Here is a 24,518-nt window from a genome sequence, read left to right on the forward strand (position 1 = left end):
GCGACCCTAGTGAGGATCAAGCGGCTCGGAAGATGAATGAATGAATGAATGAATGAATGAATAACCCCACTTGATAAAACAGAAAGCAGATGCACAGCCAATCAACATGACTTTGTGGCTTCTCAGCCCCCCCCTACCCCCTCAGCCACATGTACTGTATATGTTGCCCTATGTGACTCACTATTGTTTTGCTGACTTTCGCTGATCCTCGCGGTCCGTTTGCAGACTTTTTGCGGACTTAAAAAAAAAACAATTATGAATTTGCGATAAACAAACCACGAAATAGCGAGGGATCACTGTATAGTCTAATCGCTATGAAAAATATTATGAAACAGTATTGGTTATTCTATAATTTACTGGTTGTAGCATAGTAACTTTAGTAATAAAACATTCGTTACAACGTGTTGTAATGTGTTAAGGAATTATTCCGCTAGAAGTAGTAGTAGAACATTGTTGAATTTCATCTTGGTATGAGAACTATTGACACTAGTCTCTCTCCTGAACATCTGCTGAAGTAGTTAAAACAAAGGATGTACTTTGAAGTTTAGAGCCCATCTCCCTTTGGGTAATTAACAGCCCCCCGAGGGTTTTTATTGCCTCCACTTCCTCATAAAAGTCCCTGAAGGCTCTCAAGTGCCCTCAAAGAGGAACCCTAATCTCAAGATCTGTGACCAGCAGCAGTGGTCTATACTTTGTCATCATATCAAAATCGAACTTTGCTTGATCTTCCTTATTTCTGCTTTTTACTTGGTTATGGTGTTGTTCCTTCCTGTTGGTTGTGTTTGTTCAGACACTGAAAGAAACAATGTACAAATGCGGTTGAAGGTATATACTGCTCAAAGTTATTACAATCAACTTTAGTGCCCTCGGCCCCCACCACTTCTGGGGCCCCCCTCCGCGGGACATGTTTTAGAGGAGCTGTTATCTCCGGTATCTTTGTTCCTTTGTTCCTGCCATCGCACCAAATGGGGGGTAGTGGTGGTCTGGTCTCACCTCACCGCTCCTGGCTTCCTTCGGCCACACCGGGTCAGATGACATGTAACTTTCTTTGTTTCGGGATTTGCATGGGAGGCGTACCTCCCAGCCTCTCATTATCATATTGTCTCTATATAATCTCATGAATGTGTTTCTTCGGGGCTTCTGAAAGGACTCTGAACTCTCAGAAGCCCAAATCGATTTGTGTTGCGATAAACGGAAAACGAACGACTTGGTGTTGTGTCTTTATTCCACTTTGCAGAGGTATAAAAGGACTTGTGTCCTAGGAGAGCGAGAAGCAAACGAAAAGCTGACTCTCCTCAACAAATGGTGTCACGAACAGGGTTCCTCTGGAAAAAGACAGACACCGGTTCCAAGACCTTCAAGATCAGGCAGTAACCAGGGGCCCCGCTAAATAAGGTAAGGAGACACACCTGTTCCTGTTATTACGGGCGAAGTGTCAAGATTCGGCTTATGTCCAATCTGGACCGATCAAATCAAACTGCTCTGATCCTGAATGTGTTGAACCAAGTATAGTGATTGGGTCTTGTAGGTGGCAAATAACAAAATGATACTGAGTTCGTAGGTATTTGAAAAATTAGTGGTTAATTGCTGAGGCAGGTCCAGGTAATTTTTATTATTCTGGGTGCTGATAAATTGTAGGACTGGCGACTGGAGATCGCGGTCTGAGTAGACAGCTGAGCATAGACGATACTGAGTTCGTAGGCATTTGAAAAATTAGTGGTTAATTGCTGAGGCAGGTCCAGGTAATTTTTATTATTCTGGATGCTGATAAATTGTAGGACTGACGACTGGAGATCGCGGTCTGAGTAGACAGCTGAGCAAAGACGATACTGAGTTCGAAGGCATTTAAAAAATTAGTGGTTAATTGCTGAGGCAGGTCCAGGTAATTTTTATTATTCTGGATGCTGATAAATTGTAGGACTGACGAATGGAGATCGCGGTCTGAGTTCGAAGGCATTTAAAAAATTAGTGGTTAATTGCTGAGGCAGGTCCAGGTAATTTTTATTATTCTGGATGCTGATAAATTGTAGGACTGACGAATGGAGATCGCGGTCTGAGTAAACAGCTGTATATTTAGGGCAAGTTAGGGACAGCTCCATTGTTACAATTGGAGAATTACGTGACGTCACACGGTCCATAAGGGAGTATATTGGACGGTGAGTATGATAAAAACATGGTGAACTGTAAGGTGGACGGAACGCCTGAAGGCAAGAAAACGGTTGAAATACCGTCTGGTGGTAAGTAGGAAAGAAAGGAAGGCGAATGCATTGCGCAGAGAGAGAAAAGGGCGAATGCACTGCGCAGAGGGGAAGTAAAGCAAGAAAATAAGGTCTTAAGAATAAATTGTAAGAATAAGACAATAGTTTGAAATATAAAAAGAAAAAACTAAGTGTATTCAATTCGAGCTATAGTAATAATATAATAATAATAATAATACATTTTATTTGTGGGGTCTTTCTATGAACTCAAGGACACCTTACAACAAGCAGTTAAAATCACGAATACAATGTTAAGATCAACATCAAATAAAATAAGAAAAAAATACAACAACAGAAAGAATAATGGCTCTATGGTCCGAGTGAATAGGCTTGTCCAAACAGATGTGTTTTGAGGCGGAATTTAAAATGTGTTAATGAGTCTGTATTACGAAGGTCAGCGGGGAGTGTGTTCCAGAGCTGGGGAGCAGATCGACTGAAGGCTCTGTTTCCCATGGTGGCAAGACGAGCAGGGGAGGCAGAGAAAAGAAGAGAGGAGTAGGAACGAAAAGAGCGGACAAGTGTAGGATGAGGTCAGATAGGTATGGAGGGGCTAGGTTATGGATGGCTTTGAATGTGAGGAGTGAGGAAAGAGCGGAGCCGGTGGATGTTTCTAAGATGATAATATGATGTGGCTGATATGCGAGGGGACAAGAGAGGGTCAAGTTGACAAGTAGAGGTTCTTCTATATATTGCATTTCATGGGCAGTTTGACCACTGCCTTCGACATTGGAAAAAGAAAAAAAATATATAACCAAAGTGACTCGACAAAGTTATGATAAACAAGGCAGCGAGGATGCCTCCTTCACCGCATGAGGTGACGAGCACTAAAATTATGACCTCATTACAGGCGCCGAGTGGTCACTTGTACATAGACAAGGCAGAAGAAATTGGAACGGAAGGTCAATCTGCAGGCAGAGAGACCTGAGCCCACCACACACACGAAAATGTGTCTATATTCATCACAATCGCAGACACTGTTGTGAGGGTTACAGATATTGAGTGAATTAAAAAAAAAAAAAAAAAAATTTTTATGAACGTCTTAACAGAGGGGCACTTTAATCATTGTGTAGGCTCCACAGGCAAGTCTGTAAGCACAAACCTACAGGAAGGGGGGTAAGGCATACTGGCCATTTGACTGGCCCCCACCTGAATCCCTTGTGTGCCGAGCTTCCCCCTGATCTGCCCAGGGTGGTTCATAAACGATTGGTAAAAGTAGAAAAATGTATGCAAATTACACAGGATAATGAGAGCATGAGTGTTTGGGATGCAACCACTTTTGTAACTAAGGAGACTGAATTGACGAGGCAAATGTTGCTGGATATGCCTAAAATTGACTATGACATACAGTTGTGAGCAATTGACTGGCTTAAGAGTATTTACCCAAAGAGATTATGGACCTTTTAGAGGGAATAGTCTCTTGCAAATTGACTAGGTTGAATGATAGAAAATCAGACGCGCTGAGTTCCATTTATCCAACAACATTGGGTCCTTCACAACAACTGGCGTTTGAATTGCTATCTGAGGTACACCCAATGACTTATTTGGTTAATTGTATGGATGCTTGGGTGACTGTCACAGGACAGGACCCCAATAGTCATCCATTGAATCAGGCTTTGTTCAGGCAAGCAGTGCTGGGGGGTTGTCCGTCTGATGTGCAGAAAATGATGACTAACTCTCCCACTCTCTCCCCACTTCAGATGACGTGAATTGGCGAACTCATTTCCTATATTATGTGCAACAATCTCGAATGAGAGCCGAGGAAGAGACTGAGAAAGCATCCAAGCTACAGAACAACTTTTTGAATTCACAAATACAAGAGGCTAAGAGAGCCTCCAGTAATGCATGCAAAAAAGAGAAACTTGGGAGATCTAATCAAATGTCAATCAGTGTCTCTCAACAGGCTCCACCACGGCTGATCACACCCACACCGCAGCTCCAAGCCACACCTCAACATTACGGCCTGCCCACAAGGCAGGGCCGAGACGCATGGCTGGGGGGAGGTCTGAGACGGGAAGGTAGGCGTGGACGAGGAAGTCACGGGAGCCAAGCTGGCTGTTTCATTTGTGGTGATGTGAATCATTGGACAAGGAAATGCCCGCACCGCCGGCACCCACCTGTTCATCAATCAGGCTATGATCAACAAGCTCTGACTCCTCCTCCGCAAAACCAACAACAATGACAGGATACGGCACCCCCAAATGGACAATACCCATCTGCTCCATGGGTACCCGAATCCCCAACAATAGGGATCACTGCTGGCCTCACTGAAAGACTGTCATGAACTTGTACATGCTGGACCACACTTGCTCCCAATGCCTGCTGATGCAAGGCTGACTGTTGCTAAAGTCAGCCGATGACCCACCACTGAACTCTGTCTTCCAACAGTATCGGCTTTGGTCTCCTTAGACTTCCTCCATATGACCTTACCACCCGCTGATCGGTCCTTCCCACTGCACAATGCTTTTGACAATCTAGAGATTGAAATTTATCGCATGGCCTGCTTGGGTGAAACACAAGGCAATTTATTTAATGTTCCCTCCTCCTCAATTATTGTAGGTCCTGAAGGGTGTGGCAGCCAGAGTGGACCTGTCAGAGGATCTCAACTCATTGACTGGTATCTAGGCCTGACATGGCCGCGCCGCTCATACTTTTTGCCGTCTACTCAAATATCCAAAAATTCTCATTCGTACACCTTTTTTGTAATCGATTTAGCTAAGGTTTTTTCCATATACCACTTTCAGAATCGTATAGGGAATTTTCTCATTCTCTCACCTTGGAGTTAAATTTTACTACACTCGGTTGGCCCACGTATTCGATTTTGTCTTCTGGAATTTTTATTCAAGTGCTTAAACACCTAATCTACTCTTTCCGACCTACGGATGGCGTTGTACATATTCGGCATGGTAATGTTCTTATCGATGCATCATCTAAGATTTGCTGTTTGGAAGCCGCAAGGCGGCTCCTTTGACGTTTGGCTTTTTGCGGTTTCAAACTATCGCATGTGAAAATTACAATGCGCACTGCCTTTATATTTTTGGGGAGACTGAACACATCAGAAGGTGCAGCGATGCCGGTTTCTCTTGTGCAGCCTGGTCTAGCTGATTTACTTAGATGTTTCTGAAAAAGAAGGTTCTGTTTCTGTAGTTCTTTTTCAGAAAAGAGAGGGGAACGTGAATGGCAGGAACGTGAACAACAGGGAAGTAACAGACTAATTTTGATGAATTTTGACATACGTCAGCAGGCAATTGGACCCAATTGAACAAAAATATTCAGCATGCATCAGATATGCGGCAGCATGAGGCAAATGTTTACAATAAAAAATTTCAAAAACTGCCACAGGAACATCGATTCAACATAGTGAAGAAGAAACAAAGAAACAAAAAACTTAGAGAGGCTCTGCTAGAACCAAAAGAAGTAGTTATTAAATGCAGGGCACATATTAGAAGGACTTTCCCACGTAAAAGACAAAATGAAAAAAAATGACAAAGCAGACTAGATGACTAAAGAGACAGTAGAAGACGACTTGATCTTTAGTGGTGGAAGTGGAATCAAAAATGGGAAATTGTATGTTTTCCAAACTAACAACCTTATTTCAGACCAAGAGAGGGTATCCCGGAGGAGAAGAACTAACCGGGTGGCCAGGGATGAGACTGGTTTGTATCGGCATGAAATTGATGGACGTCCAGTCCTGTCGGCAACTAAATCGAAGACTCCAATTCGGGAGGCATGGGTTTTTTCATCTGCAAATCAAGGTAAGCTCGAACCAACGTATCAGAGGCTTATATCAAAAACTCAGATGGTGATGACCTCTGAGAAATCGGATTGGGATGAGGCGCTACCACTTGCGCTTTCACCATGAGGTCCACCGTTAAGTCCACCACGGGTCTCACACCTTTTAAGATGGGACGTGACCAGGAGTTCCCCGCTCCATGGCAATCCATGGACCCGGGGGCTCTTCAACAAACGATTCCCCATGAATCAGACAAGGAGTCATTGAGTGTTCTCGTCTCCTATTTTCAGGAGCGGACGAGACTCCTGGGTGACCACCCCGAGACCACAGACGTATCCCGAGCATGTGTATCTGGGGGTCCTACAGCGGAAGGGGCACCAGCCGAGATGAATGGGACCACGCAGAGTGACAGAAAGGACCCATCATGCTGTCTACCGAGAAGGAATGCGTCAGCCCCAAGAAGCGTCTCCAACTTCAAAGTGACATTCGGAAGGACGACTGGACGTGAAACCAAGACAAAGTTCTCAGGGGGCCCAGAACTAATAACATATCTTCCTGATTATACTGGTTATTTTGGTCTCTATTTCTCTACTAATGTGGGCACTGGTGGCAGGCTTCGCTGAAGTGCTTTGCACAAGACAGAATTGGTTGTTCCGCTTTGACGACGGAGTTTGACACCGAAGTTTTGTGATCACAATATTAATTGTGATCAAGAGAGGGATTGTTAAGGAATTATTCCGCTAGAAGTAGTAGTAGAACATTGTTGAATTTCATCTTGGTATGAGAACTATTGACACTAGTCTCTCTCCTGAACATCTGCTGAAGTAGTTAAAACAAAGGATGTACTTTGAAGTTTAGAGCCCATCTCCCTTTGGGTAATTAACAGCCCCCCGAGGGTTTTTATTGCCTCCACTTCCTCATAAAAGTCCCTGAAGGCTCTCAAGTGCCCTCAAAGAGGAACCCTAATCTCAAGATCTGTGACCAGCAGCAGTGGTCTATACTTTGTCATCATATCAAAATCGAACTTTGCTTGATCTTCCTTATTTCTGCTTTTTACTTGGTTATGGTGTTGTTCCTTCCTGTTGGTTGTGTTTGTTCAGACACTGAAAGAAACAATGTACAAATGCGGTTGAAGGTATATACTGCTCAAAGTTATTACAATCAACTTTAGTGCCCTCGGCCCCCACCACTTCTGGGGCCCCCCTCCGCGGGACATGTTTTAGAGGAGCTGTTATCTCCGGTATCTTTGTTCCTTTGTTCCTGCCATCGCACCAAATGGGGGGTAGTGGTGGTCTGGTCTCACCTCACCGCTCCTGGCTTCCTTCGGCCACACCGGGTCAGATGACATGTAACTTTCTTTGTTTCGGGATTTGCATGGGAGGCGTACCTCCCAGCCTCTCATTATCATATTGTCTCTATATAATCTCATGAATGTGTTTCTTCGGGGCTTCTGAAAGGACTCTGAACTCTCAGAAGCCCAAATCGATTTGTGTTGCGATAAACGGAAAACGAACGACTTGGTGTTGTGTCTTTATTCCACTTTGCAGAGGTATAAAAGGACTTGTGTCCTAGGAGAGCGAGAAGCAAACGAAAAGCTGACTCTCCTCAACAAATGCTAATGTTAACTGTTGGTCGAACAAATGATGACGAGTGTTAGATTCTTTCATCACATTGATGGTTGATTACACTTGCATCGTTTTGGGAAGAGGGTATCAAGCCACATCAATACTTGCCTGTATTAATGATTACCGGTAAATTAATCTTTGTAGTGTGAGATTGGAAAAAATACTCTGATTTTGTGGTATGTTGTATTCATAATGCCATATCAGTACAACATTTTATTTTTGCTGATGGAATGTTCATTGTTAATGCATAGTTTTCAAACATTTACCCTTGAAACATTATACTTTTGAGTTTCAGCATTCTTGATTATAAATATCAGTCAAAATAGAAAAATGGGTTCCCAAGATGGACGTTTACGGAACTCACAATTAGATACCGTGGTTTCCCATTGGGTAATCCAACAGAACCGAAAAACGGTTGCCGTGAATTTCCAAAATCCTCAGGCCTGCTCCTGAATTATTAACATTTTTGCAGCATTTATTTATAATTGTATGTATATGTTGTTGTTTGTGTTATTATCATATGATATGAATTGAGTAAGTAGACCATTTCAGAATTCGAAATTTGGGACTCTCGAAATGCATAATGGGACTCGTACTTTTCTAATCAGCGAGTGCCTGGGACTCGCTGATGGTAAACTGTAAACGGTAAAATTATCACTGTTTTTCAGTCGCCACATTTGCACGCGTGTGTGCCATATATTGATTGAAAATGTGACCTGTGAAGAAAATGCTGTACATTTCATTGTGAAAGCTGTGAATGTAACTGTACCTTGAGTGCTGCAGGTCCAGTCAGCCAGTGCTGAACTTTGAATCAGCGGAGTGACTCCTGGTTTAGTCTGCTTACAGATTGCTGTAACTGCAGTGCTCCTTCCGTCACAGTCTACCTCCCCTGAAATATTTCTGGCACCATTTCCACTCTCTCCTGAGTTGAGCACATGACCAAACCTGGCAGAGGTAGTGCTCTGTGTGTCTATAGTGTAGCTGTGCCCAGCAACACAACACCACACTGCTTTGACCGAGCCCCAGCACTGCCCCTCAAGAACCTCCTTCAGATCAGGGCAAGATTTGCAAGCCTCTCCGTGATGATGAGCCCATGACACAAGGTTGTGAAGGCACGCAGTGTCTGAGGAAAGTGTTTGTGAAGCTGGAAGGAAAAGAAAATATAATAACAAAAATGTCTCAGATTGGAGCAAATTGTTAAAGTAACTTTGAGGTTCTAACAATAAGGACATACAGGTGATGATTTTTCTTACTTGTTGACCCATCGTTTATCAATGAGTCCGAAAACATTGGATAGTGCCTGAGAAAAAAAAAAGCATACATAATTATTGTACATTTACAATGAAAATGAAAATACACAGCAAAGTAACAACAGTAAATTCTGACACCAAATATAATGCTTACAAAGTCTCACCTGTTAGAATTGTCTTTCCCAAGAGGCAGGTGATTAACCATCTGCAAAAACCTGACCAAAATATTGTGGCACTTATAGAACTCGCTGTGACATTTCTTGCAAACAAATTCCGATAATCGAGGGTCAGGGTCCAACTGCACTCCAACCAGTTGCTGAAAGTCAACATGGAATACAGGTGGTGATGCCTCAACAGCATATGTTTCGTCATTAACAATATCAGGAAAATCCTGAGGCCATTTGTTGAAGGCAGGCAGTAGACTCCGTGGAGAAAACTTGCCATGGCACAATCTGCAGATGTCAGTGGATATTCCTTTGGGGATGAAATCAAACATCAGTTGGAAAATTATGGTGAAAATTCATCTCGTGTTCAGTGAAAAGTGTCATTAAAAAACATGGTTTAAATATGCTATAAAGTATTCATAATTGCTTAACTTTCACCATCACCATCCCTCCCAGTTACAATGCATATTTCAATAGACACTCGAACTTTCCACGCAATAAACTGTATGAAAAAAATGCTTTCAACTTAAAAATCCATCAGCCACTCACTGGAGGATTTTGCCTTGTCATCTGAATGCTTGTGCTTGTCAGTCAAAGTGTAGGTAGAATCTGTTGTGTCATCTCTATGACGCAGGTCAGATGTTACCGCAGTCACATGACTAATTCTCTGAGTTTTTCTTCTACTTCCACATGGTCTCTTTCCCTCACAGGCTCTCCTGGAATGCTGTGATAGCTCGAATGACTTTAGGGATCTACTTTTCTTCTTCATGGTCTACAACAAGACTTTCAGCAGTTGATGTAGATGATGGGATCACCGATGGCCCTGATGATACAAAAATACAATATGATTAATTTTCTAAAGAGGAAAATTCAGTTCAAAGAAAATATAACAACAAAAATGTCAAGTGAATGGTACCCAACCTAAGGTTGGCTTTGGTGATGGGGCTGTTCAATGCTGAACAGCTGAACCTTTTCTTGGGAGTTGTCCTTGGACCACAGGGTTGAATGCTCATGAGGAGTTTGGATTGGGAGTATATAAATGTGTGTGTGTGTGTGTGTGTTTTATTGATATATTTTTTCCTCGTCACACCTCTCGGCTGGTGTCCGTCCCATATTCAGCTCTGGTCTTCTACCAGAGGCCAGGAAGCGTGAGGGTTCTGCGCAGTATCCTTGCTGTTCCCAGCACCGCACTTTTTCTGGATTTAGATGTCCGATGGGATCTGTTGCAACCACTCATCTAGTTTGGGGGTCACTGCCCCCGAGTGCTCCGACCACCACAGGCATCACTTGGGACTGCTACATCTACCACAACGGCTTTCCTCTGCCCTTTATCTATGATCACGATATCCGGTTCGTTCGCCGTTACCATCTTGTCAGTCTGGATCTGGAAGTCCCAGAGGATCTTCGCTCGGTCATTCTCCACCAGCTTCGGAGGTGTTTCCCATTTTGACCTTGGGGTTTCCAGTCCATACTCCGCACAGATGTTTCGGTAGACTATGCCAGCCACCTGGTTATGGCGTTCCATGTAGGCTTTCCCTGCCAGCATCTTACACCCTGCAGTTATGTGTTGGATCGTCTCAGGTGCCTCTTTGCACAACTCACACCTTGGGTCTTGTCTGGTGTGGTGTATCTGGGCCTCAATGGCTCTGGTGCTCAGGGCCTGCTCCTGAGCAGACAGGATGAGTGCCTCTGTGCTGTCCTTCAGGCCAGCTTTCTCGAGCCCTCTCTAGCCACTGATAGGACTTATTGAGATCAGCCACTTCAGTTATGGTCTGGTAGTACATCCCGTGTAGGGGCTTGTCCTCCCATCATGGTCCCTCTTCCAGCATTATCTGTTCCCCATTATGTGAGACATTGTCTGAGTACGTCATCTGTTGGAGCCTTCTCCTTGATGTATTCATGGAGCTTGGACGTTTCATCCTGGACAGTGGCTTTCACACTCACTAGTCCCCGGCCTCCTTCCTTTTGGCTTGCGTACAGTCTCAGGGTGCTGGATTTGGGATGGAACCCTCCATGCATGGTTAGGAGCTTTTGGGTCTTAATGTCCGTGGTCTGAATCTTTTCCTTTGGCCACCTTATTATTCCTGCAGGGTATCGGATCACTGGCAGGGCATAGCTGCTTATTGCCCAGGTCTTATTCTTGCCATTGAGCTGGCTTCTTAGGACTTGCCTCACCCGCTGGAGTTATTAGGCCGGAGCCGCTTTCCTTGTTGCCAGTTCGAGGTTGCCATTGGCTTGTGGTATACCGAGGTACTTGTAGCTGTCCTCAATGTCCGCTATTGTTTCTTCAGGGAGTGAGACCCCTTCAGTGCGGATTACCTTACCTCACTTAGTCACCATCCAACTACATTTCTCAAGCCCGAATGACATCTCGATATCACTGCTATCGATCCTGGTTGTGTGGATCAAGGAGTCTATGTCCCTTTCGCTCTTAGCATACAGCTTTATGTCATCCATGTAGAGGAGGTGACTGATTGCAGCTCCATTTCTGAGGCGGTATCCCTAGCCTGTCTTGGCGATTACTTGTTGTAAAATGTTAAAATTTTACAAAAAAATTGTTTGACAGCTCTAATATATATATATATATATATAAGAAAGATAAGAAAACCTTTATTTGTCTCGCAATGGAGAAATTCCCAATTCACAGCAGCAAAGTTACAAAACGGAAAGAAGAACAACAACAAAATATGTATATTAGAGTTGTTAAATGATGTAAATATTTAATGTAATTAAAAACGCAACTGTCATAATTAACTCAAATGAACTAAAAATTAATCGTGATTACTCACACATTTTTGGTCGTTTCTGAATTTCCTTTTATATTTTTTTTCCTATTTTTCCCCATTTTAATGCTCTCATCAATATGGAATCATGAATCCGTTTTCTATGTGCAAAATGCAAATATTTACTGAAATAACAATTTCGATTTTCAATTTTACATGAACATTTTTCACTTAGAGCAGTTATTCACACATAATCTTTAACACAATATTACTGTCCATCAACAACAGTGAAAAAATATTTTGTCACACAACAACTGCTTTAACAGCTCTTTTTATGGAATCAAACCAGAGCAATATAACATTATAAAGTTCACATCTAAGGTAAACTAGTCCTCAGCCTAAAGTGGATTTAAGCCATGGGTGCATCCTTCATTTTTCTCAACTTTGCTTTGAACACAGCAGTCAGGCTATGTTGATTCTGTTGGTCCTTCTTGCGCGGACGTCTCTCTACGGTTTTGTGTAGACATTTCGGATGACTACACTTGGTTCGATCACAACACTGGAGACGTTTTATTTTCGCTAGGTCGCTACCACTGCACCGCTGATCGTTCGTTGTCATGTCACCGCCTCAGCGCACCGTCACTGTCAGACGAACACAGAGAAGCTCCACCCACTTTATTTATATGGACATGGAACACTGTAACCTTCCACAAAAAATAGTCCCAAACAAGTAACAATCGCGTCAGTGGCATACATCGTATACCTGTATGATACAGGTAACTTTGGTCTTGTCAGTGGAGCAATCTGGCAACTTTTTAAAAGTAAACTTTCCATTCATAAACTCTTTAAGTATCCGTTTTCGGTGTCTCGCGCTGCCGTTGCTGCCAAAACAAACGTGCGTGGACCTGTGCAGCGCGCTTGTTGTTTTGTTTCTGGCTTTCTTATCCCGCATGCCCGCGACCCTTGTGAGGATCATCCGATTAGAAAATGGATGGATGGGTGGAATATCATTTATTAATGGAAGTATTTTGGTTGGATATCTGGGATGGCCTAGTGTGGCCAATATCTGATCTAGTTCCTAGATAATTAAAAATAAAATTTGGATGGTTTTGTTTTCAAATCTGGTCTTTCAGAGGTCTTTAATTGTGAAATGCAACATACAATCTTAATTAAAGTATTTTGTTTTCAGATACATGGGTTGGCCCAGTGTATATCAGAACTGGTCTGGGTAAGGGACAACGAACAATGACTTTTGAATGTTTTTTTTTTTAATCGCAGGTGTAATTTTAGTCATTGATGCAGAGCTAACATCAACTCCTCTTTCTATCTCAACAGACACTTTCTAGATGCAGTTCTCAGACTTCCTGTTTGAACTCATGATGTCCTGACCGGAGAGAAGTTGTTTTATGATATAATTTTAAATCCAAACCACTGCTGAGCATGCATTAGCTCAGGGGTAGGGAACTCCGGTTCCTCGAGAGCAGTATCCTGCCTGTTTTAGATCCTTCCCTATTCCAACATTCCTGATTCAAATGATCAGCTCAACGGAAAGCTCTGGAGGGGCTAGAAACAATTATGAATAAATGAATCAGGGAGTTGTTGATTGTTGAATGTTGGAGCAGGGAGTGATATAAAACAGGCAGGACATGGCTCTCGAGATATAACGGAGTTCCCTACCCTTGCATTAGTCGTTGATCCGTCGTAGAAAGGTCGCTCGCTGGCCGCGAAATATCATAACAATTGTTGTGGCGGCTGGCTTTACTTCAATTATGCATGTGAAGGCTGGCCTGACCGCAGTGTTAAGACGAGGTTTCTCCTAAAAGTCTAAAGAAACTTGGACAAAAATGAACATCCGTTCAAAAAACAAACGCCAGAATACACACAAACGTTCACCAGGCAGAAATACACGACGTTCAGTTCACCCATGTCCAAAATATGAAGGGGTTCGCGAACTTTTCATACATTGATCATGATCGTTGGTCGTGATCTCGTTAAGGTCCATCACTGGCAATCGAAGTTATTTTTCAACAACAGCGTTTGTTTGGTATGATACAATAAATGTATTTCGATAAACCTAATGAATGTGGGGTACATTTCAATTAAAAAGCTGACGGCTAAGTTTGGAGACTGACTAGGAATCGTAAGTAACGTGACAGCAATGTTCACATGTGCTTTGCCTAATTATGCCCAGTTGACTACTGCGTCTCGGTAAACATTGTCGTATGCATCTCGTATCAAGGCTTACCTCGGGAAATCCCAGCTCAGGTAACATCTCATTCGGTAGATTCGGGGTTGTCACTCTAAAATGTCATCTCTCCTGCTCTGCCAGTCGTAAACATTACATTCCGGAAATTCTGTTTTCTTCTTCGACACTTCGCGCTACCAGTTTAGAGAATAGTGACATCTATTGAAACAACCAGTCAACGCAATTTGGGATGGGAAAAATAATGCTGCATTCCCCGAATCTGTGAAGTGGAAATTATGCTACTCGGATTGTCCCAGTTCCCACCTCAAAGTGTTCGAGGCTAATCTTAACAACAAATGTGGCATATATATTTTTTCTTCTGGTTCATCCGAACCCATTTAACCTCCAGCAAACCTTCTTCGTTGAATTTTTACTTAATTAATTTTAACAATAGATAAAGACAGATGTTTATCATCTTGTAAATTATGTTTTGCCATTCACGGTCTGCGTCTCTATTGAGGTCGCCATTGCCGAGCGATGTCAGACTGAAGCTGACCTTTGAAGTCGGGGTCCCTTCTAACGTGGACCTTCCAGTTATATTCAGTTCAAAGGTGTTCCAACGCACTTTTACTGTTTGGAGGTCAGAAAATTTCAACTTCCCACCTTCCTTAAATGCAACATTCATGTAAATTTGACAACAGCAACAGCAATAATAATAATAATAATAATAAACACAATAATAATAAACTGCGATTGGCTGGGATAGGCTCCAGCACCCCCCAGGACTCTAGTGAGGATTAAGCGTTTCGGAAAATGGATGTATGAATAATTCATTCATTCATTCATTCATTCATTCATTCATTCATTCATCTTCCGAACCGCTCAATCCTCACTAGGGTCGCGGGGGGTGCTGGAGCCTATCCCAGCTGTCTCCGGGCAGTAGGCGGCGGTCACCCTGAATCGGTTGCCAGCCAATCGCAGGGCACACAGAGACGAACAACCATCCACACTCACACACACACTCACACCTCGGGACAATTTAGAGCGTTCAATCAGCCTGTCACGCATGTTTTTGGAATGTGGGAAGAAACCGGAGCACCCGGAGAAAACCCACGCAGGCCCGGGGAGAACATGCAAACTAATCATGATAATAATAGCTTTGTTGTTGTCGGTGTTGTTTAAGAAGACATTGAGTTCAGAGGAAAGTTTGCGTTAAGCATACAGTTTAAAAAAAATCGATACGAACTTGTCGTCAAAACGTGGCTTTGGTAAAGTGTCCCGTGGCAAGAAAACATTGTACTGCATGTCTTCATTCGGGTGTTCTGGAGCCTATTTCCAGCTGACCTCGGGCAATAGGCTGGTTCACACTAGCTGCACTTGTAGATTTAGCCAAGAACGGGAAGAACCGTACCGAAATGTCTACACCAGGTGGCAGCATTTACTTGTATTACGCAAGGATCCGAAGCAATGAAGAAGAAAGAGCAAACAGAGACGACTGTACTACTGTATACACTCAAAAACGGTAAATGGCTATCGCTGACCAGAAGACCCTTCAAACCGCCATGAAAATGGCTAAAGTTGCAATTCACCTGGACGGAGGAAACAGACACAAGGTAGTTTTCCATACAGCTGGGCGACAAAGTTGTTATTGGGGGCTTTAATGACGGCCGCGGTTAAAAATTCAGTCAGTATCAGCATAACCCCAGCCACTGCATCAAGAAGGGTCGGCGGCGAGCTGTCAACGATCTCGTTATAACCTCTGAAAGCTACTAAGGCAAAGATAAAAGCTGGAAACCAAAGTGATGATGATTCGTTCGAGGAAAAATCCACGTGATTGAAGAGACAAAACCGTGTGTGCATGTGCATGGGTGTGTCAATATGACCATATTGACGGCCTTTGGCCGTCCGGTTTTAAAGGTGCTGGGACATCCATACAAGGTTGAAATATGGTTTAGAAATGACTGGTGTGGACCAAATTTAAACCATTTTTTATACACAAAATTAAACATTGACTCAATGACTGGAACCATGAAAGTATGGAATGAAAATGTTTAAATCAGCATTAAATGTTTGAATAATTCCCTTGCAACGTGAGGATGTACAAATACGGTACCATTGAAATTGGTGTGTTGTATGAAGTCTGTATTGTTCAATGCCATGTCGAACATTACACGACACATCCTCGCGCGTGTTCATGGGTGCTCACATAACATGCCATGCACATAGCATGCCTAAATATATCATATGTATGAAGCAGTTACTGATTAAATATGTAAAGCATTTTCTAAATAATAGTAAATAATCAATTACATTAATCAAGCCATCATAATGCATAGTTAAGCAACATCACATTACTTCTGCTGCGAGCTAGATCACAACAAATCATATCATGTGAATATGATGCGATCATCATAACAACACCCATATCACTTTTTCTATAATCCATAGCATAACAAATCATAGGTCTTTTCCAATATTACGTGCCTTATGGCATCAATCTACCACATTTGCATTGCATTTGTGTGGACTGTGTTCTAAATTTAAATTAGGTTTGGCGCAATAGAGCGTTCAAATTGGAAAGTACAATTTACAGCAGGGGTGCCCAAACCTTTTGGACCGAAGATCGACTTTTCGATCAACCAACCTCCCGGGATCGCCCCATAACGCATACGCACGTGTGTCACGCACGCCATGATGAGAAACAGCCTGACACAGAGGCATGCGATGCACTTTTGCAACCTGTTAACTGTCGTAGCTTACACGTACTGTTTTAAAGTGCTTCCCTGGGCCCTCTAGATTCCTATTCTTTGCCCATGCCCTCGGTGAATTGTACATGAAGCAAACACTGAATGAGAATAATGATGATAAAAGATATAGCGCAACAGCTCTGATCACAAGCTGCAATTGCAGACTCCTGAGCGCTAACAATTTCCTGTGACCTTATTACCATAGGTTAAAGATTTACTTGTTTTATTTAATTGTATTTTTTTAATATTTTGCTAGCTCCTGGCCAGCTATGCTCGCACAGCTGATGTGTTTATGATGAGACAATTAATCGGTATTGATGAAGAGGAGGCAAAGACAGACATGCTGCTTTTTTCGGACAAGCCCAATCACTCACTCTCTCGCTCACTTTCTCTTTCGCTCTTGCACATGCTCTCACACACACTCTCGCACACACTCTCGCACTTGCTCTCTCTAGCTCACTCTCCCCTGCCCCACACTTAGCAAACACAACAGAGGGATGAGACAATGGTCAGAGAGCCAAAAGCTGACGAGACATTGATCATAGAGAGACAAGAGCGTGACGAGACACTCATCAGAGAGTCAACCACATGAGAAGACACAGGGGAAGTTGCTGGGCGGGGCTGAAAATATGCACAGCTCATGGTATACATCCACTCGGGCTGTTATTGGTCGACGTCGGGCCGTGAACCTCTAGTCATTCAGCATTTTTTTTCTGTACAGTACTTTGGGAAAAAAAACGTGATGCAGTGAAGCCACGATAAATGAAGCGCGATATAGAGAGAGATCACTGTAAATCGATTCCAAATTCTTGTTGGAGGACCAACCTATTCCTGGGAGTTAAACTATTAAGTTATTGATTTATTTCACAATAAATCCTTCACTTCATCATCACCTCATTTGACATGATGCTCCTGTTACATCATTTATACATCTTTTATCATCCATTCGCTCATCCATTCATTTAGGCCTCGACATAACTCGTCAAAATATATTTGTGTGTTGTGTGTGTGTGTGTGGAACATGCGCCCCCTGCATGTTCCGTGTGTCCTGGGTTAATAAAGCTTTCGTTGGTCTCCCTACAGGAAGCTTACTGTGAATATCTGCGGACAATCAACTACATATCACATGCCCTTTTGGAGGAAGCTGTAGCACAAAGTAAGATTTGAGTTTTGGATTTGGCCTTCATGTATTTTCTTACATGCCCCCTTCATGACATCAGATATTTTGTTTTATTTGCATATTTAATAGGGCTTTCAAGATTAGTCGACTAACCATGTCCATGTCAACGATCAAAATTGTCTACAATTATTTTAATAGGCAATGAGTCGTTAATTAGTTTATTTGGTTTTCTCTCAAAACTGGTAAGCTCTTAACCCCAAGCCTGAGCCTAAAATGTCAATCATTGCTTCGAGTCGGGCCGGGCTTCTCTCTCGCTGACTTTTTAAAAAATAAATACAGTATTTTCCAGACTATAAGTCAGTCCTGATTATAAGTCGCACCTGCTATAAAATGCATCTTAAAGTGGAAAATATATAAGTCGCACTGGAGTATAAATTAGTGATGGGAATTCCGGCTCCTTTTAGAGAGCCGGCTCTTTCGGCTCCCAAATGGCTCCTCAGTTTTTTTGTTGCTTAAATTAATTTAATACCAAAAATAATGTAATATTATGTGTAAAATGAAGTACTAATGCAAAAAATAGCCATTATATCAAATATTTATTATTTATATGGCTTTATTTATATTCTTCTGAACATACTCAACATGGAGTGCTACAAAAATAAAAACAAAGTACAAAGACCCATCTCAAAACAAGGTCGTCAAAAAGTTCCAATCTCTGAATGTGTATATTTATAAGCTTTTAACTATTTACAGTAAAACAACATAAGTAAGCTTTGAATACCACACAACAAATTATAAATTCAAATTTCATTCATTCATTCATTCATCTTCCGAGCCGCTTGATCCTCACTAGGGTCGCGGGGGGTGCTGGAGCCTATCCCAGCTGTCTTCGGGCAGTAGGCGGGGGACACCCTGAATCGGTTGCCAGCCAATCGCAGGGCACACACAGACAAACAACCATTCACACTCACACTCACACTCACACCTAGGGACGTTTTAGAGTGTTCAATCAGCCTGCCACGCATGTTTTTGGAACGTGGGAGGAAACCGGAGCACCCGGAGAAAACCCACGCAGGCCCGGGGAGAACATGCAAACTCCACACAGGGAGGCCGGAGCTGGAATCGAACCCGGTACCTCTGCACTGTGAAGCCGACGTGCTAACCACTGGACTACCGGGCCGCCCTAAATTAAAATTTGTAACACAAAAAGAAAAAAAAGCAGCATCCAGATAAAGGTTTTAGCTTGTCTTTAGCGAATATTGGCATGAAGAAAAACAAAGTGCCTCAGCTTTGAGGGGTTGATCCTGTTTCTCCTCTCTGTTAATATTTGCCCTGTTTTGGAGAAGATTCTCTCTGAGGGCACAGATGTTGCGACAACACACAGCCAACACAAAATGGATGAAAATCCCTTGCAATCATTTTACCCAGTTCCTCATCAATTGTGTTCTGTTTTGCTGGTTTTATAGCTTTTTGCATAAATTGACTCATAGAGCTCTGGGTTGTACGTCTATCTAGGCAGTTGTGACATTGCAGCAGCAGCAGCAGTTGCAGACACACTAGCACCTTCATTAATAGCTGGTTCCCTTGCTTGTCTTTTCTCTTCAAATTGTACTGATGGGTGGATATTTCTGATGTGCCTGTGCAGGTCATTTGTGGAGCCTGATCTATGGGATATTTTAACCTTGCACAGTCTACACGTTGCCTTTGAACTATCAATTAAATTGAAATGAGTCCATATTTCACTGCGTTTCCTGTCCATTTTCTCACCTTTCCACTTTCCACCGTGTTGTTTTTTTTCACTAACTAGCTCTCTCGTCTCCTCGTCTGTCTTGTTCGCGTGCTGCTCAGTGTGCTGCTGTGTGTGTCTCTTCTCTAATCCCTGCCCCTTCTCTAAACTGCAGCGCGTGTGTGTGTGTGTGTGAGTGTGTGTGTGTGCGTGTAACCCCCCCCTTCCGGCTCCCAATGAGGTGGGAGCCGGCTCCTAATGAGGTGGGAGCCGGCTCCTAATGAGGTGGGAGCCGGCTCCAATCGTTCACTTCAAAGAGCCGGCTCTCGGAGCCGTCTCGTTCGCGAATGACACATCACTAGTATAAATCACATTTTTGGGGGAAATTTATTTGATAAAAGTAAAGACCAAGAACAGATATGTCATCTTGAAAGGCAAATAAAAATAGAGAACAACGGGATGAATAAGTGTATGATATGTTAACGTTACAGGACGGATCAACAACGAACTGAGAACGTGCCTGGTATGTTTACGCAACATGTTAGTTATTCAGATAACTATAGCGTAAAGAACATGCTCACAGCTTTACCAAACCATCATTATCATTCCAAATCATTATATACAATGAAATCTTTAAACTCTGTGACACTTTAAAAAAACTGCGCGACCACCAGAGGTAGAAGATGCAGCGCTTCCTCTTCTACGTCGCTGAGGTCAGTCATCATCAGTTGTTTTTAATCACTTTCCGCCAATGTTAAAAGTATGAACGCAAGCCTCGAGCACCCTCTTGCGGTTTAACGTGAAAATAACATGTGAAATGATATAATGTGTTAATCATTTCACACAGAAGTCACTCTTCCAGAGTATAAATCACACCCCAGGTCAACTATGAAAAAAAACTGTGACTTATAGTCCGGAAAATAGGGTATATGATTTTAAGTTCTTCTGTTTATATGTTCTTTGTCTCGCTGTTTCTCGCTCTTCTCAACTCAACTCAACTGTATTTATAGAGCACTTCAAATAGCCATTGCTGCATACAAAGTGCTGTACATGGAGCAACTAACATATACAACAATAAAGCAATAATCAGTAACAAAGATGGTAGTAGGCACCAAACAGTAAAACTAAGATCAAATCTGAGTCTCTTAAAGTCCCGCGCTAGATTCTTAAGGACGTACTGCTGCTGTGGTTTATAGCCCAATTTTCAACCCGTCAAAATGACGGATGGCCTGAAATTTTTCCCGTCAAATCTTAAAAAATCCGTCAATGATGGAAAATTGTCAGTTAATGTACCCTCTGCAGAAACAGAAATATGAAAGACGTAAATGTTTATACAGTCTTGTTTTACTTAGATTTCGTGACAAAAGACAGGCTTTAATTTGTTATCAGACATCACCCCTCCTCCTCCGGAGTCCTCACAAATAAAATATAAAATTTCGGGTTCGCTTCAGGCTCGGGTCTGCAAATCAAGTGAATTGGTCGGGCTCGGTTATTAAAGCCGGGTCAGGCTTTAATAACCGTGGGCTGGGTCAGGTCGGGCTGGATTTTTTAGGCCCGATCTTACCTCTTCTGTGTACCTGTTTGGAACGCACATGCACAGTCGTGGTAGTCTGTGTTAACATAAGCATTGTGGGTGCTGCAACGTCTATCACAAATATTAATGCCAAACCAACTGCAGCGAAAACAGCACGTTATGCTTGATAGTAACACGCCACCATTGCGGTAAAAAGGCCAACATCAAAATAAACCTTACCTTCCCAAATAATATAATGGCTGACTTGTCTTCCTGAGTGACGTTGGGACATTTATACTCCTGTCAAAAACTATTGTTACCAATATCAACAATACGTCGTCCTGAAATCAAGTTCAATCGCTGATGAAGAATGCCAACCCCGCCCCTAATTTTTAAAAATTGTTGCCATTGTTTAGTGGTGGCTCCAACGTTCACGCCGTGCATCAATAGCAGTTAGTCCCTCCTGGTGTGAGCCGTTGGATTACTCTTCAAAGGCACTTTAATGATTATTTTACTTGTGTTTAATATATGGGTTAAGATAAAATATCAAAATTAAAGTTTCTGAAAAATTCTGAATAACTATTTCCATGCGTGTGAGCGGACAGTTACACTCATTTGTATATACACACTATACACACTGTGTAATTTTCACCATAGAGACAGAAAATACAGTGAAAACACCACAAAGAAATCACTGTATCCAAGTTAGGCTGGATATGGTGAGGGTGCCCCGCATACAAGTACTTCCTGTTTTAAGACAAGATTTCTTGAATATTCCAGTACATCCCTGGCTGTGTGTATTTTCGTTAAGTCTAATCAGGTTGAATGAAGTAGGGATGGAGATCAAAAGTAATTCATATTTTAAATGGCCCAAAAGGCCAATGACTCAAGCCATATGCAAAGCAAAAATACACGACTACACACAACAGAACATATCGGCACATCTATCGATTGTAAATGCTACTGCATTGATCTTAATGTCAGTTATCAGTACAGTGATCCCTCGCTTATCGCTGTTAATGGGGACCGGGACCACCCGCGATAGATAGCCCCCCCCTCCCCCCCCCTCTTTCTCGTGCACCTCCCCCAGCCATACACACACACACACACACACACACACACACACACACACACACACAAACATGCGTAGTAAACTGATCTAGGCAACCACTCAATTTGACACTGATCAAAGAGTAGCCCACATGAAAAGACAGAAGGGAGGGTGCTGGGCGGGGCTGAGAAGACGCACAACCAATCATGGGATGGATCCACTCGTGCTGTCATTGGTCGACGTCGGCGATCAGTTATCAAGTTACAGACATGCACAAAACCTCTGAGTCATTCTGTATTTTTTTTCTGAATACAGTACTTTGAAAAATACAAACGTGATGCACTCAGGCCGCGAAAATCAATGCGCGAAATAGCGAGCAATCATTGTACTTCTCTTTACCTGTATCGACATTAATACATCTTGATTATTTAAGTTTATAAATCTACTGTATTCTATTTGAAAACATTTTTCAAACTAAATACTCCTTATTTGCTCCTTGCTCTTTGTGTCTGTAGTCTTTGTAATTCATTGTATGGGAAATATTTTCAATCATTAAATAAAGAAATAAAAGTGAAATTCATCTGGTTAAGTTATGAATGAGTCCCCATTTTAACATTGTACTACTCCATGGGTGTCAAACTCCGATCCTCAAGGGCCGCGTTCCTACATGTTTTCTATCTCTCTCTCTCCATCTCTCACACCTGATTCAAATCTCATCATCAGCAAGCTCTACAGGAGCCTGATAATGATCCGAAACAGTCGAATCAGGTGTGTTGCAACAGGGAGAGATGGAAAACATGTCGAGAAGCAACCCTAGAGAACCGAAGTTTGGCACCACTGACCTGCCCTTTGACCCCTTTCCCCACTTTTCTCACTGGTTAGCCTCAGAGGAGAAGGAAATGCTTACGACGGACATGGAACGCATGTTGACACTTGCGGAGCAGTGTTTGGAACGAGCCAAGTCATTTTTAAAGAAGACCGCTGACCCTTTTGGCTTAGCCTGCCCGTCTTATATTTCATCGAGCGATTCTGACTGTCATCAGACCGCTGACCTTCCAGTCAAAACAATTAACAATACAGGTCAGTATTTTCCCTCCAATCACTACACCTCATCAATGTATGTTTGTTATCACAACAAAAACATATTCAAGTCGAGATATTAACAAAAAAAAGATAAAAACTGATTATGAGACCAATGAGCATCATATCTCATCTTTTGACTTCCATGTCGACTGTCATAGCTCTTTCTGGGCCTCCTGTTGACATTGGGCAGCAAGAAACCAGTCCCACAAATACTTGTCAACACCAGGAGAATGAGTGCTCCCCTTTCCTGCCTCCAGAGGTCTTCCAGAGACTACAAAATGTGGAGTTGGACAATACTAAACAAAAGTATGGCTTTGCTTTTATCTAAAGGGTACCTTCACTCTTTCGTTTGTTCATCCTTAAATGTACTTCAGTTGAATAGATGTGAACACGTAAACAAACTCCAATGCGGACCAAATCAACTGGTCTGAAACCTGGTCTGGAATCTCTTGGCCCGATTCCCAAGGCGGAATCGGGCCAAGAATATCGAGGCGGTATCCCATATGGATACCGCCTCAGAAATGGAGCTACGATCAGTCACCTCCTCTACATGGATGACATAACGTTTCAGCTCGGGTCCTCTACCAGAGGCCAGGAAGCTTGAGGGTTCTGCGCAGTATCCTTACTGTTCTCAGCACTGCACATTTCTGGACTGAAATGTCCGATGTTGTTCCCGGGATCTGTTGCAACCACTCATCTAGTTTGGGGGTCACTGCCCCAAGTGCTCCGACCACCACAGGCACGACTGTCACCTTTACCTTCCAGGCTCTCTCTAGCCCCTCTCTGAGCCCTTGGTATTTCTCGAGTTTCTCATGTTCCTTCTTTCTGATTTTTCCATCACTTAGGACCGCTACATCCACTACAACGGCTTTCCTTTGCCCTTTATCTATGATCACGATATCTGGTTGGTTCACCATTTCAATCTTGTCAGTCTGGATCTGGAAGTCCCACACGATCTTCGCTCGGTCATTCTCCACCACCTTTGGAGGTGTTTCCCATTTTGACCTTGGGGTTTCCAGTCCATACTGCGCACAGATGTTTCGGTAGACTATGCCAGCAACCTGGTTATGGCAATCCATGCAGGCTTTCCCTGCCAGCATCTTACACCCTGCAGTTATGTGTTGGATCGTCTTAGGTGCCTCTTTGCACAACCTACACCTTGGGTCTTGTCTGGTGTGGTATATCTGGGCCTCGATGGCTCTGGTGCTCAAGGCCTGCTCCAGAGCAGCCAGGATGAGTGCCTCTGTGCTGTCCTTCAGGCCAGCCCTCTCTAGCCACTGATAGGACTTCTTGAGATCAGCCACTGCAGTTATGGTCCAGTGGTACATCCCGTTTAGGGGCTT

General features: G+C 42.9%; 2 protein-coding genes and 1 long non-coding RNA gene across 11 annotated transcripts in view; 1 reads left to right on the plus strand and 2 right to left on the minus strand.

The window, feature by feature from the left end:
- znf276 (zinc finger protein 276) overlaps positions 1–14,255 on the minus strand; it is a 48,564-nt gene extending 34,309 nt beyond the window's left edge. Inside the window, exons 1-6 of one of the 7 annotated variants that reach the window (XM_052060893.1) lie at positions 13,996–14,187; positions 13,428–13,583; positions 9,577–9,850; positions 9,028–9,337; positions 8,867–8,913; positions 8,383–8,757 (exon numbers count right to left, since the gene is read on the minus strand). In XM_052060893.1, the coding sequence (XP_051916853.1) occupies positions 8,383–8,757; positions 8,867–8,913; positions 9,028–9,337; positions 9,577–9,796 (952 nt within the window). In that variant the 5' untranslated portion in view covers positions 9,797–9,850; positions 13,428–13,583; positions 13,996–14,187. Of the gene's footprint in view, positions 1–8,382; positions 8,758–8,866; positions 8,914–9,027; positions 9,338–9,576; positions 9,851–13,427; positions 13,584–13,995 lie in introns of all 7 variants that reach the window. The other 6 variants (XM_052060894.1, XM_052060892.1, XM_052060895.1 and 3 more) reach the window with 6 other exon arrangements.
- The window catches only part of LOC127597785 (uncharacterized), a 151,558-nt gene that overhangs the window by 112,047 nt on the left and 14,993 nt on the right, over positions 1–24,518 (minus strand). The window lies entirely within an intron of this gene.
- vps9d1 (VPS9 domain containing 1) overlaps positions 15,436–24,518 on the plus strand; it is a 59,585-nt gene continuing 50,502 nt past the window's right edge. For all 3 annotated transcript variants that reach the window (XM_052060869.1, XM_052060870.1, XM_052060871.1), the window contains exons 1-4: positions 15,436–15,548; positions 17,766–17,838; positions 22,975–23,172; positions 23,334–23,481. In XM_052060869.1, coding sequence (XP_051916829.1) covers positions 15,462–15,548; positions 17,766–17,838; positions 22,975–23,172; positions 23,334–23,481 — 506 coding nt within the window. In that variant the 5' untranslated portion in view covers positions 15,436–15,461. The remainder of the gene's footprint in view (positions 15,549–17,765; positions 17,839–22,974; positions 23,173–23,333; positions 23,482–24,518) is intronic.

The sequence above is a fragment of the Hippocampus zosterae genome, chromosome 3 (assembly GCF_025434085.1).
Source record: "Hippocampus zosterae strain Florida chromosome 3, ASM2543408v3, whole genome shotgun sequence".
In the NCBI taxonomy this organism is placed as follows: domain Eukaryota; kingdom Metazoa; phylum Chordata; class Actinopteri; order Syngnathiformes; family Syngnathidae; genus Hippocampus; species Hippocampus zosterae.